The sequence below is a fragment of the Juglans regia genome, chromosome 7 (genome assembly GCF_001411555.2).
Source record: "Juglans regia cultivar Chandler chromosome 7, Walnut 2.0, whole genome shotgun sequence".
Taxonomy (NCBI): Eukaryota; Viridiplantae; Streptophyta; class Magnoliopsida; order Fagales; family Juglandaceae; genus Juglans; species Juglans regia.
Genome location: NC_049907.1, coordinates 36,932,879 through 36,951,485, shown reverse-complemented (window position 1 = coordinate 36,951,485; position 18,607 = coordinate 36,932,879). Strand labels below are relative to the sequence as shown.

The following is an 18,607-nucleotide window of genomic DNA, read 5'->3' as shown; positions in this document are numbered from 1 at the left end:
AATGATCTTATACTAGATAGAACAAGAGCCATAGAATAGAGACTATGGAAGCTTAAAGCAAGTGGCAGAAACAAAACCACCCTAACTTGGATATACATTGATAAATCTGCAAAGAGTTCAATGATCATAACAAACAGATGACACTAAACTGAGTGGCCAACTATTGTTGATCAATACACTGCTAGGTATACAACAAATCATATAATAGGTGACGTTCAGTCCTTGATAATTTGCAAGTCGCATTGCTCAAGCGGTAGTAACCCAGGTATGTATTGTTTTGTCTCAACTTGGCAGAGCTTCAACCGATGATCAATAAATGCAATATATGTGGGATCACTGACCGCTTGGGGGGAGTGAGGATATTAGATCAAAATTACCACCAACTTAAGGCTAGATTATCCACCTTTAGCATGATCATAATGAAAAATCAAGAACGTGAGAGCACGCCTTTTGAGCTGCACAACCAAATGCAAGATGTATTTAGATTAACATTCAATACCTAGTTTAAGAGTACAAATTTCCAAAGAATCCACCACACCATACAAAAGGATTAATGGCAGTAGTATGACTGTAGATCAGTAATAAAACTGAAAATGACTGAAGTTTCACACGATTCTGAATGAGTTGCTGCAACAGAATCTCTTACACATAGATACAATGAAGCAAAAGGTCAGAAACTTCCAAGAACCCCCCACCTTAAGAAGTATTGTGGAGGACTTAGATAATAGGAATGACACGCACAAATTGAGAAATGGTCCAAATTTTTTCACTGGACTGTGGAATTCACTAGAGATGTACAGGATTGGGAAGTATGCGAAGTTTCTGATTTATTTGGAAGATTATACGAGATGAAGCTTGATCAGAACAGGGAGGATAGTCTGCAATGCGTGCATACAGTTAATTCCAGATTTTGAGTGAGTTCTTTTTACAAGGTGTTAACCTGCCATGGGGTCAAAGATTATCCCTGGAAAAGTATTTGGAGAGCCAAGGTGCCTAGTAAGGTTGCTTTCATCTGTTGGCTGATGTCTCTTGGGAAAATTTTAATCACGGACAACTTGAGGAAGAGAGGCTTACCGGTGTTTGATTGGTGTTTTATGTGTAAGAAGGATGGTGAATCTATTGATCATCTTTTTCTTCATTGTGAGGTGGCGACTTCTTTGTGGAATGAGATTTTTGCAAGGGTTGGCATTTTTTGGGTGATGCCTATGCGTGTGGTAGATTTCTTTGCATGCTGGCAAGGTATTGTGGGGAGAAGTAACAGCACTGCAGTGTTGAAGATGATCCCCTTGTGCTTGCTTTGGTGTTTATGGTTGGAGAGGAATGGGAGGTGCTTTGACAATTGTGAATGTTCTTTAGGAGAACTTAGGGAGTTTTTCCTTAGTACTTTAAGTTTTTGGATGAAGAATCTTGTAAGGAATGAGAATGATTGTAATGTTTTGCTTTAGTTGTATTCTGTTTTAGCATGTAAGTAGGTGTTCTCATTTGTATACATCATGTGTACTTGGACTATGCCTATTTTACTTGGAATAAAATTTCTCTTATTAATTATCAAAAAAAAATATTTGGAAGTAACATCCAATGCGATGAACCAAGGAAATGTCTTTAGAGTAAGCAACTAGCTCTGACATCAAGAAATAAAAATGAACTTGTAACCTCACCCTCTACCATGTTTTGTTTTGTTTTTGTTTTTTTTTCTTGGGGTGGAGGGGGGGTAGATTCTACTTCGTTCAAAGACCACTGGCAATAATGTTGTAAATTTAAATTTAATGAGACAATAACAAACCTTGGAACAGTCCCATGGCGACGTGGGTCATATTCTGTTGCTTGTCGAAGAGCTCTTGCAAAAGCTTTGAAGGTTGCTTCAATTATATGGTGCGAATTTCTTCCAGCAAGCTGTTGTCAACCGAAATCAACATACTGTTCAAAATATTTTATTTTATTTTATAAGTAAGAATCTTTTTTTAATAGAATGAAACTAGGCAATGCCCAAATACACAGGAAGTATACAAATTGAGACACGTAATTACATTCTAGTAAGCTGAAAAGAAGATAGAAACTCATGAACATTCCCACCCTTCAATATAATAGAAGAAAACCATTGTAAAAGAGAGAAAACAAATAAATTCCAGATTTCCCCCACTGCACGCTCCTTGTTGTTAAAACACCTATCATTCCTTTCTGACCATAAACACCACATTAAGCACAAAGGTATCATTCTCCACACTGCTGCCAGTAGAGCGCTATTATGTCTCATGTTCCAGCACGATAGTAGTTCCACCACACTCTTAAGCATACCCAACTCAGCCCGGCTCTACTCAGGATCCCAGCCCATAACTCCTTAGCCACCTCACAATGTAAAAGCAAATTATCTATCGATTCTCTATTCCTTTTACACATGAAGCACCACTTCGTGACCACCATACTGCGCTTCTTTAGATTATCAACCGTCAAAATCTTTCCAAGTACAACTGTCCAAGTAAAAAACACAACTTTAGACGGCACTAAAACCTTCCAAATACTCTTTCACGGAAAGAATATGGGTTGTTGGACTGTCAAGGCCCTGTAAAAAGATTTAACAATAAACTCTTTTCTCCCCATGTGAATCCACAACATACGGTCACCCCCATGACCTCCTAATTTTGCTGAATACAAGTAGCTATAAAAATCTGCCAGCCCTTCAAGTTTCCAATCCTGAGCATTTCTAGTAAAAGTTACATTCCAAGTTACCGTCCCATTTGCAGGACATAACAATTCTAAAACTGCAGCTTTCTGATTTCCAACCAAGTTAAATACAACTGGAAAAACAGTGGAAAGAGGGCTCTCCCCACTCCAAACATGAACTAAAAGCGGGTTCTTGTTCTTTCGCCCACCTCAAACTTAATATGTTTTTCAAAAGTGTTCCACTCCTTTCTAATAAATTTCCATAGGCTTACTCCATAAGACCCCCTACCCTCCTTAAAACACCATCCCCCCATGCACTACCATGCTTGTGATCAATAACCTCTTTTCACAACGAGTTTCCCTTCCATTTGGTACCTCCATAACCATTTTTCCAATAGTCCCTTATTAAAAAGGCACAAATTTCGCACCCCTAACCCACCATTCGCAATCTGACAGCTCACTCTTTGCCAACTCACAAGGTGAAATTTAATTTCCTCCCCCATACCACCCCACAAGAAAGCTCTAAACAACTTTTCGATCTGGTTTGCCACACCCCCCAGTAATGGGAAGAGAGAAAGATAATAAGTGTGAAGATTGGAGAGGGTGCTTTTGATAAGTGTTAATCTCCCCCCCTTTGATAGATATAACCTCTTCCACCCCGATAATCTTTTCTCAATCTTCTCTACCACACCATCCCAAATACTCTTTGCTTTAAATGACGCTTCCAAGGGAAGTCCAAGATATTTCATAGGAAGAGAGGCAATTTTACAGCCCAACAACTCTGCTAGAGAAACAATATTACTCACATCCCCTACCGAAACCAACTCCGACTTCCTCAAGTTTACTTTGAGTCCTGAAACAATTTCGAAGCACAATAAAACCACCCTTAGAGCTTGAATCTGGCCACTAACAGTATCACAAAAAATGAGCGTATCATCTGCAAAAAATAAGTGAGAAATGGAACTAACACCATTACTATCGTTGCCCACCGAAAAACTAGCAAGGAATACCCCTGATGGCAGCCTGCCTCTACCATGCGACTCAATGCCTCCATTACTATAACAAAAAGGAAAGGGGATAGCGGATCCCCTTGTCCCGAACCCCTCAAAGTCTGAAAAAAATCACAAAATTTTCCATTGACTAAAGCCGAAAACCGAGCAGTCGAAACACAATGTTTGACCCATTCACACCACCTATCCCTAAATCCACATCTTCTAAGAATATAAAAAAGAAAGTCCTAACACACATGGTGTCATAAGCCTTTTCCATGTCTAGCTTGCAAAGGACCCTCAGGATGCCTTCTCTTAACCTGCTGTCGAAACGCTCATTAGCTCTCAAAACTGAATCCAAAATTTGCCAACCCCAAATGAAAGCATTTTGAGGTTTGGAAATGAGTTTGTCCATCACTAAACTCATATGATTAGCTAACACCTTTGATATGATTTTATCGATCCCACCTACCAAACTAATAGGCCGGAAGTCTTTCAATTCATGGGCGCCAACTATCTTCGGGATAAGAGCAATGAAAGTAGCGTTTAAAGACTTCTCAAACTTAAGATCATAATGAAAAGCTTGGAAAATCTGCATCATTTCCTCCTTCACTATATCCCAACACTCTTGAAAGAATGCCATAGAAAAGCCATTCAGGTCCGGGGCTTTATCTTTACAAATACCTCACCACTAGATGCACCTCCTCCTCATCAAATGGCCTCTCCAACCAACTTGCTACATCCGAATCCAGCTGGTCAAAAATTAAACCATCAAATTTGGGGTGCCATTCTTCTTTTCCAGCAAGTAGGTTCTCATAATACTGCATTACGTGATCTTTGATCTCTTTGGGAGAATGTAACACATTAGGGCCGGAATGGAGGACTTCAATAGCATTGTTGCGCCTATGAGAATTAGCCACCTTGTGAAAGAACTTAGTGCATTTGTCCCCCCTCCTTCAACCAAAGCACCCTTGATTTTTGCCACCAAGATATTTCTTCCATCAACAAAACTTTCTCAATTTTGGTCACCACTACATTCTTCCTTAACAAAGAATCCTCATTAACGTTCCCTTCCTCCAATGCATGCAGCTCATCCCAAAGGATGTTTTTCTGCACTTTTGTATGTCTAAATACTTCTTCATTCCACTTCTTTAAATCGGACGTAAGGGCTTTAAGTTTACCCGCCACTATGAAGCTAGGGGTACCATCAAAATAATAAGCATCCCACCAAGCCCTTATCTTCTCCACAAATCCTGATATAGATCGAAACATACTCGTGGCAACCTTTTCTGATATAGATCTGGAAAGTGTGTCTCCCAAGAATGAAAAGATCAACATAGTTGTTGCCGACTTTCTTATTCTTATATGTTGTGAACTCTGGAGCTGCTTTCCATTACTCGTTTTCTCTTTCTTTCCTTCATTTGTTTGTTTGTTTATTTTTTGGTGGAGCTTCTCTATACAGTTTCCTTTTTTTGCAAGTAAAAAATTGAGTTGTAAAAAATAGAAAAGATAAAAACCTCAAAATAAAATTTAAACACCTAATTGCATAAGAAATTAAATAAGAATATACATTTAGCCCAATAAAAAGTGCAAGAAAATGGCATTTCCAGTAAATTTCATGTTTTTGTTCAAAGAATCTAAACAATCAAGCATAGTTGGATAATTTAACACTGACAACTTCTTGTCGCGTTCAGGTGGGTATTTTATACGAGATAACGAAGTTAAGAAGTTCTGAGTATTTTTACCTGACGTATGTGAAGTGTCATGCCAGAAGTATTCACCAGTGACTGGAAAAAGTGCTCCACCAACTACAAATAAAAAAAAATTCAAAACAAATTATCTCCTCAAGTAACAGTTTTAAGATTAAGGTGAAAGAACAATAGCTAAACTACATAAAATTGCAGAAAATCTCCAAAGGTGCACATGATGTCACATCATGTCGATATTGTCAATATCTCAGCAGGGAGTTCTACCACTGCTATAGAGATGAATAAGAAAAAGGAGGCATACAAAATTTTGGTGTGCAAGTACTTTTTTTTAAAAAAAGTCCTACCTGAGTGTCATATGCTCCAACTCTCTGAGTGGGTATTCGCAGATCATAACCTAAATGTGGTCGGCCTGATAAATCCTGAACAAACAATGTCCTAAAGTAAGCAATTATTTCACATACCAACACAAAAAGGCCTTAACATCGGTGAAGTTTTTTAGTACAAAAAAACCCAATATCTAATTACTTTATATGAAAGATTGAGTTGAACCTACCAGCGCAACATGTACTAGTGCTTCATCAAGAGGAGCGGAGAAGTCACCAAAACGATTTATTCCTCTCCTATCCCCAAGTGCCTGCAAAAAAGCCTGCAGACCAAGCAGAATTAGCCAACAATGACCAGTCCATTACGTTTATGTGACATTCTCAGCTAAGCATTAATATATAAGCAAAACTAATTAAATCGATAATAAGACTAGATGTAAAATTGGTTAAATGACTCAGATTATGGAAACAAATAGGCTTCATTGAATGCCATCAAATAAACATATATTTTATTTTCAAATGCTAGAAAAACACACGCACGCACACTAGGGCTGCCTCAAATTTTGCATCACACCAGGAGAAACCATAAGGTGTAAATTTCTTTCCAGTACCGTTCCGATGGCAAGAGCAACATCTTCATTTGTGTGATGATCGTCAATGTGGATGTCCCCGGTAGCCTTCACATGCACATCGAACAGCCCATGCGATGCAAGTTGCTAACGTAAAACAAATAGATACAATCATCAAACAACACATCATACTCGAATATTGCACAATAAATTCACAAAAAAAGGAATACATCTCAAGTGAAATTCATTTTAAGTGTGTTTTCCTGATCCAGGTAATTGGCATATACCATACCAACAGAGCTATATAATCGACTCGGAAGAAAAATAATGTGTAAAAATAAATACTGAAATTTTAATCTACAGCTAAAAGCAGCTAAACCCAGATTGAGAAACAAAACAAAGTTAATAAATTGAAAAAATTAAAGCAATTATTGAAGGAGAAATCACTAACATCCAACATGTGATCAAGGAAGGGAATCCCAGTATTATTTTCAGCAACCCCCGAACCATCCAAGTTTATTTTGACCGCTACATTAGTCTCCTTTGTGACCCTTTTGACCTCCCCAATCCGAGCCCCTAACAAATAAACAGTAAGAATTCAAAATGGCAACCTGTTAAAAAAAAAAGAAGACGACGCCTATTTAAGGAAAAAACCAACACAGAGAAGCAAAATTAGGGTCATTTTTATTTTAACCTGCGCCGCTAGGAGAAGCTGCAATCGTTGAGCCATTATCAGCGACCGATGCAGCGCAGGCAACCAGTCTGTGTGGGTACCGCGACGTTCTCAGGAGTAGGCCACTATTCAGAGAGAAAGACGGGTGTTCAGCAAAAGAGGTGGGAGTGGAAGCGATAGGTCTCTGAGAAACCTTAACACTATGTTTTGGCAGCGGAGATGAGTTGGGACAGTATACAAGACGAGGAGGCGCGGCAAGCTCCATTGTTCAGAAAGCGAAAAGTGAGGAAGGAAGCAAACAGTAGTCGGCTCCCGAGAGAGATTGACATGCCGTATCTATTATCCATCGTAACGAAGCGTTGTCAGTGAATAAAAACGCACCGTTTGTTTGCTTATCGGAAACGACCCGTTTTACTTCCAAGATTGTTCATAGCACTTCACTTCATTGAATCATTGATCTATCATTCAATTATCTTTTAATAATCAACATTAAATATCCTAATTCAAATGAAGGTTGAACCCAATTTAAACCCACCTCCTAATTCTAGAATTTTGATCATTTTTCATTTTACTACTCAATTTAATCATTTTTAGAATAATACTACATACGGATTTAGGTTTAGATAATCTTACATACAGTTTAGGTGTCCAAGTCTTGCAGATCTTATGAAAATAAGTAAAACCCACCATAAAAAAAATAATATAGATTTTTTATATGAATCTCATTATTTTTTTTAAAAGACCTACAAAGAACTTGTCACATAAATCATTTTTCCTTCCTCCAAACACTGCGGGGGCCTTTCATAAGGATATATCGATATGTTCCATTCAGGATAGGATAGTTGCAACGGTTACGGCTATTCCCTTCAGAAAATGAATAATGAAACCTCTATTTACTTCCAATTAACAGAAATTAGAATATAGGTTGAGATAATGGCAATTGCGTAACAAGTAAGAAAATAAGGTGTGTACATATATATATCTGCCTTATACTTAAAAGCAGCTATAACATCAACAGTAATGAATAGTAATAATAAACAGTAATAAATATCTGCCTTGCTTCTCTGTAATAAACAGTAATAAATATCGCGCATGTGAATGACAGTGTTCGTCGTCCCTTACACTATCTCTTTCTCTCTTCCTTTACAAAGAGCTCGATCGATTGAGAAAAGAGCAAGATCTGGGATGTGCGAGGACGACAACTTCCCTATCGGCATCCTCCCTAAAGGTGTGCGAGGCTATAATCTTGATCCCTCCACGGGAAAATTTTCTGCCTACTTGGGCAGTAGTTGCAGTTTCTCGCTCGAAGGGTCGTACCAGTTGAAGTACAAATCCACTATCAGAGGTTATATTTCACAAGGCAAGTTCTCGAGCTTGGAGGGCATTAGTGTGGAGCTCTTCTTCTTCTGGGTTGACATTGTTGAGTTACAGAGGAAAGGGGATAGTCTCAGATTCTCGGTTGGGAAAGCTGTTGCGGATTTTTCTATTGATAACTTTGAGGAGTGCCCTCAGTGTGGTTGCGGATTGAATTGCAATGATGGGCAACTAAAGAAGGTCAGATCAATCCCAATTGTTTCTTTGATCGGTTGAGAAAAGAGCAAGATCTGGGAATATCTTTGCAAGTATCTCGAATTTTATAAAATTCTCATTTTGGGTGTCAAGCAATATCGATCATTTTTTCCATCTATATTGGTATATAATAATTACACCTATCAAGTAATGGGTTAGTGGAAAACGATGTCACTTTTTCAGGCTACTATCGTTGAGCATGATGGTTGAATAAAAGTAAATACCTTAGATTTTAATTTCTTGGATATACCAGTACTTGTTACTGACTGTAAAGTCAAATTCGAAGTTGTTCTTGGACATTGGTTTCTCGGCATAAATTTGTCTGAAGCCCTGAGTTTTTTTTTTTTTTTTTTAGAAACCTTCCCTTTTAATGTATTACTGTCTGTTTGTAATGTAAATGTTGAAGGAGAAAGTAAACAAAACGCTGGAAGCCACAAGAAAATGGATGCACAGTCGGTGTTTGATAAAAGTCCTCAAATGGAGTTAAAAAAAAAATCCGATTATTTTTACCCAGATTTCAATTAATGAATGATTGGCTAAAAGAAAAAAAATTAAATTGAGCACACGTGCCTTAGGCACGTAACATTTTTACTAGTATATATATATATAGAGAGAGAGAGAGATGATTATTAACGTCCAATGACACTACAGATCTAAAGAATATTGAATATTGTGCATGAAATCCTCTTCACTACTACGTGCCCCGAAGAAAATTCCAATAGTAGAGCCTTTTTCATTTCAGATCACAACATTAACCCCAAATTGAACATTTACAAGTTGGTTGTCACCTCAGCCTGAGGAAGTAGAGAGGTTTCTGAAGTACCACTCAGAGCATCATGTCTTGTTGCTCCCACATGGGAGCGGACGAGGGGGAAGCAAATTGTGGCTTTACCCATATTATTATGAACATAATGCCAGCACTGGGAACAAAGGTACTGCTACTATCATAATAAATAGCGAACTGCTGCTATGATAAAGGGCATGGAGAGAAACTTCACACTTGCACCAGCAGATTCAGATATATACACCGTGCAGCAGAATGGGTACATCATATGACACACTTGGAACATTTCAAATGTACACCTCCAACATCCAAAATTCATGCTTTGTAGTAGCAACTTCACCATTGACTTCGTGTGCACATGAAACCACATCACTTGCATCAAATTGCAAATATCCAAACCTTCTGGTTGAGACCTTAATCTTGCAATGCACAATAGTTAGTCAGAAACCTACAAATATCATGGTCATAAATAAGTCTTTCCTCCAAGTGCATCAGTCACAGAATTGTCATCAAAAGGATGTAATCTGCTTTCTCTCTCACATGCAACTTGAAGATTTGAATCAGATTTACCTTGCAAGGAACCCTCCGGAGGACCATTTTGAGATGAATCAGAGACATATAGATTTTCAATAATCAACTCGGTGGCGTTCTCTGCAGAAATTCCCCCCGAAGTAAGAACGGGCTCAAGACAGCCAATGCTAATGTTTATTTCATGGGCTTCATCCATATCACTCTCTTTCAAAGACTCGGCATTATCTACAACAGGGCAATTTATTTCGGGTTTATTTTCCAGCTCAAGTGATTCATGAATCATATCAGAGGAGGTCATACATTTTGTGCCAGATGCAGATTGAGCTAACTTGTCCTCAGAATGAGGGTCGCAACATGCCTGGACTGAAGCAGGGGTTGTAACATCATAAGAAGCATCTAAAGAACTTGAATCTGCAGCTGCATCATTATTAGTTATCTCATTGGCAAATGGCAAACTAGCATCATCACACCCCTCAGGATCATGCCCAGCAGTGGAATCCATATCAGATTTATTGTCGGTGGCTGTAATTTCATCAGTTTTTTCATTAGCACGATGACAAGCATCATCACACTTATAAGGATCAGCTGAGAAATTCAAATCAGATTTATTATCCAAAGCTACCACTTGATCAGTTATCTCATTAGCACGACACAGAGCAGCATCATCACACCCATGAGGACCATGCCCAGCTGAGAAATCCTTATCAGATTTACTACCCGTGGCTGCATTTTCATCAGTTATCAACTTATTATCATGATCTGAAGCAGCACTGTTACACCCATGAGAATCATGTCCCATATCAGATTTACTCTCCACCTCATGCTTAGTAGAATGTTTGCCTTTGCACTCCTTTTGCTTTGCACCTATTGGAAAGAAACAGATACAGACTTAAACAATAGGCCATAAATCTAAGGTTAAGGGAAAGGCTACAAACACCACAGCTAGTACCCATGCTGGTAGTCACATTCCCTTCGATGTTCTCTCGCTCCAGTAGTAGCTTCTGTAACATATCTGTACCAGGGAAGACCAACATATTCATTGATCTCATCTCTTGCTTAAGTGATTCCTCGAGAGGAATGAAACCAAAAACCACGGTCCATGTATGCATGAGTTCGGCAATTGCAGGAATGATCAGTTTCTCAACCTTGAGAGCACAGAGAGCCTTCAAATGGAAGAGAAACAGGATGAAGTCGGGTAGCAAACATGAAAAGCAAGCAAGTAGAATGTAAACAAAGATGCAATATTTTCAATCTCTTTTCCATGCTAGAGAAGTCATCAAGGGCATGGTTCTTGTAGCTTACTGATTCAATAGCAGCAAAAAGCCGGCGGCACATCCCTTGACGCCTATATATATGGCGAGTTCCAATAAATGGCATCTCAGCTAACTTAGTACCATGGAACCTAACCAAGCAGTAGACACCATAGAGGTAAGAATCACAATCCACGTACGTACACAAGCCAAAGTCATAAATCTGAAGACCTCCGAAACGGAACTCTTCCCTCATACCACAATTTAACTAGGCAGTTAAAAGGTAATGGTAAGAATTTAGTTCCATACTAATCCACACATTCCAGAACATTTATATAAAAAAGGCTTTTGACACCCCTTAACAGGAGCTTATAAATCATCATAGGGGAAATTGGCACCTGATAGATGCTGCAGAAATTATTTCATCACCCCTCTCCAAAATAGCAGTATAGAAGCCACCATAGTTCATCCGATTGAAGTTTGATCTGGAAAAAAAAAAAAGGAAAACTAAAACATCAAACAAATGGGACCACATACTCTTTCACATAAAATATAATATCTATGGTGAGTATCATTTATACTCCTTAATGCACCACAAAAGTGATCAGCGTGCACACGCACACACATCAGTTATCACGCCTAAATACTCCAGAATATTTCCAAGCACATTCAAGTATCAGCTATTACCCTGGCAGCCGCACGTGATATGGGGGAGATCTCTGCCCCTCACTCGCAGCGGCCACAGGCTGCAAAATCCCCCTCCTCACTCAGAGCCGCCACCGACACCATGCTGGAGGGGGAGGTCTCCCGGCCACTGCAGTTTGCTACCAGGGGTGGGAAATCTCCCCCTGCCGCACGCAGTGGAGGGAAGACCACCCTCAAATCCACAATCTGAGTTTTTCTTTTCTTTTTTACAAAAGTGAATTTTATTTAGGGTGGCATTTTGGGAAAACTGTTCTCAGGAACAGAAAATTGTTCTCGGGAACAGCTACCAAAGAATCATTCCTCCATTTACGTGAATGCATATTATTGTACTTGTACATGTTTCTATATCCAAAATAATCAAGACAGCCATAAAAATAAAACAACCAACGGGAGAATCATTAAACGACTAAAATGAAAATACTTAAACATACATTAAGCCGGTCAAGCATCATTAAAAAGAAAAATAACAATAAAACTATTTCAGGAAGCCTATATGTCACAGATGTGAAGTTCAGCAAATGCTAAAAAGCTTATCACAGAAAATCCTAGAGTCGAAGTAGGTAGTTCATTATGATCACATACTTCACTCAAACAGTCTCTCATCCACTAGCCAACAGCAATACCTATTGTAATTTTAATATATAATAAATATTCTATTAGGGAATGAAAGAATACCTACTTAAGATGGGTATCTACATTAATTGGTCGAAGCAATATTACAAAATTTAGAGCTTACCCACAATTATAAAGAACATTATGTATTAAATTAATCCCACTCCTCCTGTCAACAATTGGCAAAAAACATTCATCCATAACAGAAAGTGCAACGGCTAGCTTAGAATTGCTTTCCACCCTTTGAGGAATCCCTCGAAGAGATGTATCTGAGTCTTCATCTGTTCTATGAACAAGAGACCAAGAAAAGCCTGCTTCCAGTTCGTGTTTGACTCCAAGATATTTCTGCAAATGCTCAAAGAGCTGTAGAAACAACAAGAGTAAAATTCAACAAAGTACATTCAGAATACCAAACAGAAGTTTTCAAATTGATGAGACAGACAGGCAGAACCATACTAACAACTACTACGCTTAACATAAACCAAAAAAGAAAATTGATGTATTTCTGAAACATCAAAAGGGAGCTCCCATACAAGATGTCATCATATACAAAACCTCCCAAATAGTGCAAATATGTCATGACTGCACCTTAGTGCTATATGGTATTATGAAATTCAAAGGGCGAAGTCATGTAACATTAGATTGCATTAAATCTAGAGGTGTTAGAATGTGATTGAGTCCTTGACACCCGATTTCAGATAGGACAAGAAAATCATTAACAAAAAGAACAATTCTAACTAGCCACAGCATTAACCAATGTTTCGTTATAAATTGTTGAATAATAACTTGTCATATTCTATCCAACTTACTACGTTACCAAGTCATTTCAAGTTTCTAAGCACAATTAATTAAACAACTTAAAAGATACTTTTGAACTACTATAAGACTTCAGTATAATTAGGCACCAGAAGCCAAAAAAATTACCTCTTTACAATTTTTCCCACAAAAAGAAGTGACTAAGCTATTGAAATCGATGTGAACAGCATCCATCTCCAGCATGCATAATTTATGATCTACAAAAGAGGAATTCCAACCAAAATATTGTCAATGCAGTGATAAAACAAGGAAATAAAACTCAGTCCATTTGAAATCTCAAAACCAAGAAAGAAAGAAGATCATTACATTTTCTCTCACACAAACTACAGTTGAGTAGTGTGGAGGCCATTTTATCATCTCCGTGAGAAACATTCCCACTGACAACCCCACAAAATTTGCACGTACAATTTGGACAGTGCCAATCACCAGGTGGAAGCATCTGTTAGAAGAAGAACACTATGAATGCCTCAAGTGCCAAAGGAGCATACAATCAAGGTAAGACATTTCTATGACAGCCCAAAACTAAACAATTCAAACAGATGTCTAACAGTTAATTAATTGTGCATATATGAGTAAGGTACAGGGAAAAACAAATCCAACATAGAATCTCCATACCAAAAATTCTTTAAGTTCAAATAATCAAATAGAAACACAGTTTACACTTCATCATGATATCATACCAATATACTGCAAGTGCCCAATTAAATGACCAATCTCATTGAGTCATTAACATAACCCCAAGGCTCATGGAAAATGATTCTTGTATGCCTTATGTGGTTCTTTTTCTAAATCCTAGCTTGTAATTAGGCGTTTTCTCTTGTAGACTCCCTGTGTATTTGGGCTATGCCTAAATACTTGTTCTAATAAAAAATTATCTAATAAATAAATAAATAACCACCCTGGGCCTCCTCGCTCCCTCCGCCCATCCATCCAAACAACCTAAAAGCACCACAACCTATATATTTCAGCACACTCAACAGAGTTCCCCATAACAGTTTACCACGCAAGGACTCATCATTAGATGATAACCTATATATCTCACCACACTCAACAGAGCTCCCCATAACAGTCCACCACGCAAGGAAACATCATTCAATGATTCAATATCTTCTGTAAACAAGTGCCCCTCAAGTCTTAAAGTGGAAGATGAAACGAAATTCAGGGCCCTTCTGCGCACTCCCTCCAGCCACAGAACCTAAATCTAACTTCACTCAACAGAGTTCTACAGACCAACACACCCCAAAAAAAGAGACGATATTATGATTCAATGTCTTTTGTAAACAAGTTCTTTCAAAAATACACAAAAGAATGGCATGGGAAATCTACAAAAACTGCAAAAAGAAATGTATGATACAAATAGGATTATGCAAGGAACCACGTGGCTTGGTGCAAATGCAGTGAAATAAAGTACACATACCGCTATATCCAAGCAACTCTGATGAAACGTTGATGGACAACCATCACAACAGATTAAATCCCCACCATCGCCACAGATGCCACAAGTGTCGTCGTTTGGATCATCTCCTTCCATATCTATAGAGTGGAAATCAATGCGTTCAGACTCTTCTTGTCTATTCCATGCATCTATCTGGCACTGGAGAAGAGAAACCCCAGAGTCTAGATATATGTGTTGAAACGGCTGGCGCAATTTGCTCCCTGCATGAATCTCAAACTTTGAAACTGTGAGGATTTTACTACAGCAACCACAGTGAATGCCATCTCGAGTAATCCAGCCCTCAAGCATTACACGAGTCCGCCGACGGTTCATATACTGCACCTTCTGGCTTAATCCCACAGTTCCAGAGTCAATCAGCCAAGAAAGCAGTGTACGCTTTCCAGTATATGGAACAAAACCATCAGCTTCTGAATTTTGCCCCTTGTTAGAACTACGAACCAGTAAAGTACATCTGCCAAGTTTTCTACTTTTTCTTCCATGTGGCATCCGAGGATTGGATCCAGAGGATGGTTTTTCAGTGTCATCATGCATATAATTAGAATTCTGAAATCTTGAGTTGATGCTGGCCGAACCATTTTCATTCATTCTATTCTTCAATGACTTGCCACCCTGCTTTATGAAGGAGCTTAGTTTCTCTTCATGGCTAGAACTGTCCATGCTCTCGGCATCACGCTTCATACTTGGATATCTTTTCACAGCCGCTTCTGTTGCATTGTCACTCTCACTGTGATCCCTTTGATTCTTTTTCATTTCTTTCTCAATTTTCTTTCGTGTTTTCCTAGTTAATTGGCTGAGGACCTCATCTGCTATAGGAGCAAATGAAGAACAGTCCCCAATAGGTTTAGCCTCAACATCCTCATCTTTAGATTGCTTTTGAAGTGCATCATAAGCCTTAATAATTGACCAGTACGCTGTTCCTGAGGGGTTAATGTAAACAGCATCTAGATAGTCTCTATTCCTCCTAGGCCTATAATCTATCGTCCAACCAGCACTTAGAAGCATCTCTCTAATCCGTTCACGCAGTTTTTGCTTCTCTGTGCCACTACCACGCCTGAATTTTCCATCTTTGGTTATAGCTGGTGGGAGCTTCTCACATGGAGTCGTTTCCTCTTCACAAATTATCCTCTTTATAGAACTATGAGCTTCCACATTCTTTGATCTTAGCTTCGATGATGTATCGCTGTTCTCTGACTCCGAATCCCCCTCACTTCCCTGACTATTCTTACTTGATAATGATTTCTGCAAAGCCATCTGACTTTTTTCTGGCCGGAAAAATGAACCCGGTTTCTTGAGAAGTTTTTTCTCAGAGTATGATGAAGAATGAGTCACTACATTCCTCTTAGCAGTATCTTCAGTCCTTGAACCCTTTCTACTTCCCTCAGCTTTGCGGTGATCAAAATTGTCTAAAGCTCCGCCCAACCTCTTCTTCTTGTTTACCATCACCTTCAAAACACCATTTTTCCCCTGAACTCTAATGGGTTGATCGGAATGACTCATTAATTTATCTCCTAAAAAGGATGGAGGAAGCTGTTTTCCATCCCTACTCATCTTAACTCTAGTATTGTCGACACAACCTCCCAAATTCAAGCCACTCGTCCGGTCATAGTATAAATTCTTTCTCTTGCCAATGCCATGTCTACTTGACCCGGTTTCATATTCCCTATCAATTGCACTACGGGCCATGTCCATTGGTCCCAAAAACCTTCTTCCCTCAACTTCGATTCCACTGCCATTGGACCGTTTCCTCCGTATCCTTTCCCCATCAACCCCATCATACTCATCAAACTCAAATACATCCAACTTACCTCTCTTTCCATCGCTCTCATCAAAACCATTCTTACCAATCATCCCCTTTTCATAATGCCTACTATGCTCCAACCTACCCTTGTTTCTACCAATTCCACTCTCGTCTACAACACCCTTTTCAAAAGCAGATAAACCATTACAAACCCTTACAGTTTCGGGTCCAACCCTTCTACGAGGAACAGGCACAAGCTCATCGCTCGAGCCAGAATCGCTCAAAACCAACCTCGACCTCTTCTTCTTATTCTGCTTCTTTGACTCGAAAACCTTTCTAGAACTCGCCGAACCAACCCCGCTTACTCCATCCACAGTTTTCTTCCGAACAATTAAACAACCTGAAGAGTTCCTGTTCTTCACTACAAGCCCCGAAGGACGACCAGATCTCAGTCCCTCTTCCATCTACATCCAATACACAAAAAAAAGGTCCTAAATCCCAAAATTTTCCTTCGAATTGATACCGGATAAATCAATTGAAACCCTAATCCTCTCTCCCCAAAAAAAAAAACTAACAGAACCAGATCTGAAACGAAGAAATCCGAATGCTTATAATCCGTTTGACAACAACCAAAACCTCACCCTCCAGTAGAAAGATTCGGAAAAGCGTACCTATTTTTGGAAAGCCCTAAGATTCCTTCGCCCGTAATTCACCTCTGGGAAGGTCCGATCAGTGACGCCATTCTCCGGCGAAAGTGGGCGGAGAGATTGAGGATTTGGCTGGAGATGTTACTTTATGAAAACCAAACCATTGTGCTCTGTCTCTTTCTATATATTTTGCTCACTATTTATTTTGTGTATTTTCTCCATTGTTTCCTCTACATTTTAATGTGTATATATATAATTTTTTTTTCTTAATTACTATTTCTTTTAATTTTTTTTATTTTTTCTCTGTTTTCCCTCCAAATCTGGGAATTCGAGGCTCGACAGGACTGTTAGTCAACGGCCTCGATCAATCCACGTCGGACTGTCCGATTTATTGCGGGCTTGGACGGTAACGTGGCAAGATCAAGCGGGTTATGAACTAGGTAGGTATCTGTTTTAGCAGTTTGGTTGGCCGTACTGCTTCGCTAAAGAATACCGATTCTTCCAGCTAACGACGAATATACCGTGCACGCGTGGAAAGACAGCGCGTGAAGTAACGGGTTTCTATTGAGACAATGGGATCTGGCATGGATTTGAGGAAGAGAACCGAGGCTCTACCACAGCCCCCATGTTGATGAGCTCAGCCCCCCATGATTGTTACCGTTTTGGTGGCCGACTTTCACGAATTTATTCTCAGGGAGGTATATTTTCTTTGTTCCTTGTTTTTCCCGTTCTGAGTTTTGACAGCTCCGGACCACTGCTACGGTCGTTTTTTTCCTTTTCTGCATGGTCCAATGTATTCAAACAAAAAGCACATGACATCATTTAATGCATTAGTTGTTAACACAATTGAGCTGGTTGTCAAGAACTTGATACAGACCCAATTGGAACTTACGAAAGAGGAGAAGAAACAAAACAGATGAGAGAAAATGAATCTGTGTAATCGACTGAATTGCATTGAAGGAATAATATGCAACTGTATTTATACTAAGATATTAACTTAATAACTGAATTAACAGAAATCATCTCTTATTCTCTTCTTTGATTTTTTTCTCTTTTGACTTTAATTTCATATTCTCAATGTATAACCTTGGTCCCCCCCCCCCTCCCCTTTCCAAATTCCAACTATGCACAATTGAACTCTTGTCAGCCACATTTTTAATTGCTTCCAAATCAGCAAAGCGAATAAGAAGAGAACTCTTCCCCATTTTTAAGAGCACCAATAGTGAAATCAACTCAGCTAAATTAATTAATTGCATAAAAATTGATTGCAATTGACTCAATATATATACAGTATTTTTAACTAAAGTTATTTTTATTGGTCAAACTGGCTAGTCCAAGTTGCTGGCCAAATCTTATATTTGGCATAAAAAACTACTCTTCCCGCATGCTATTCATCCCGCATGAAGCTCCACGACTCCAACCAAAGATAGTTTCTCAAAAGCATGAAGCTCCACCATTTTGACCAATCCAGCAGCTGCAACTGAACGCCTCCTGATAAATCATGCTGTTGATATCTCTCATCGTTGCCGCTGAACGCCTCCTCCTGATAAGCCACCCCATCTCTTGAAGATACTG

The 18,607-nt window shown here is 39.0% G+C and overlaps 3 protein-coding genes across 6 annotated transcripts; 1 reads left to right on the top strand and 2 right to left on the bottom strand.

The window, feature by feature from the left end:
- Positions 1-47: 47 nt before the first annotated feature.
- LOC108989150 (imidazoleglycerol-phosphate dehydratase 1, chloroplastic-like) lies at positions 48-7,273 on the bottom strand. Of its 2 annotated transcripts, XM_018962665.2 has the most exons (8): positions 6,946-7,272; positions 6,703-6,827; positions 6,294-6,398; positions 5,913-6,005; positions 5,704-5,778; positions 5,396-5,458; positions 1,784-1,893; positions 48-455 (listed from the first exon to the last, which is right to left on the bottom strand). In XM_018962665.2, the coding sequence occupies exons 1-8, from the start codon at positions 7,187-7,189 to the stop codon at positions 428-430; spliced, it is 843 nt and encodes a 280-aa protein (XP_018818210.2). In that variant the 5' UTR covers positions 7,190-7,272; the 3' UTR covers positions 48-427. The 2 variants fall into 2 exon arrangements, with proteins under 2 accessions (XP_018818210.2, XP_018818213.1); XM_018962668.2 differs by lacking the exon at positions 48-455 and having other exon boundaries at positions 1,810-1,917; positions 6,946-7,273.
- A 724-nt stretch (positions 7,274-7,997) lies between these two features.
- On the top strand, positions 7,998-8,729 carry LOC108989146. Its single transcript, XM_018962662.2, has one exon. The coding sequence runs from the start codon at positions 8,023-8,025 to the stop codon at positions 8,512-8,514; it is 492 nt and encodes a 163-aa protein (XP_018818207.2). The 5' UTR covers positions 7,998-8,022; the 3' UTR covers positions 8,515-8,729.
- A 387-nt stretch (positions 8,730-9,116) lies between these two features.
- On the bottom strand, positions 9,117-17,246 carry LOC109020703. Of its 3 annotated transcripts, none has more exons than XM_035691765.1 (9): positions 14,609-17,246; positions 13,498-13,630; positions 13,300-13,388; positions 12,500-12,738; positions 11,457-11,543; positions 11,111-11,210; positions 10,758-10,971; positions 9,848-10,672; positions 9,117-9,725 (listed from the first exon to the last, which is right to left on the bottom strand). In XM_035691765.1, exons 1-9 carry the CDS (start codon positions 16,847-16,849, stop codon positions 9,718-9,720), a joined length of 3,936 nt encoding a protein of 1,311 aa, XP_035547658.1. In that variant the 5' UTR covers positions 16,850-17,246; the 3' UTR covers positions 9,117-9,717. The 3 variants fall into 3 exon arrangements, with proteins under 3 accessions (XP_035547658.1, XP_035547657.1, XP_018858770.1); XM_035691764.1 differs by having other exon boundaries at positions 9,117-10,672; positions 14,609-16,849; positions 17,057-17,246; XM_019003225.2 differs by having other exon boundaries at positions 9,117-10,672.
- Between the last annotated feature and the right edge of the window lie 1,361 nt (positions 17,247-18,607).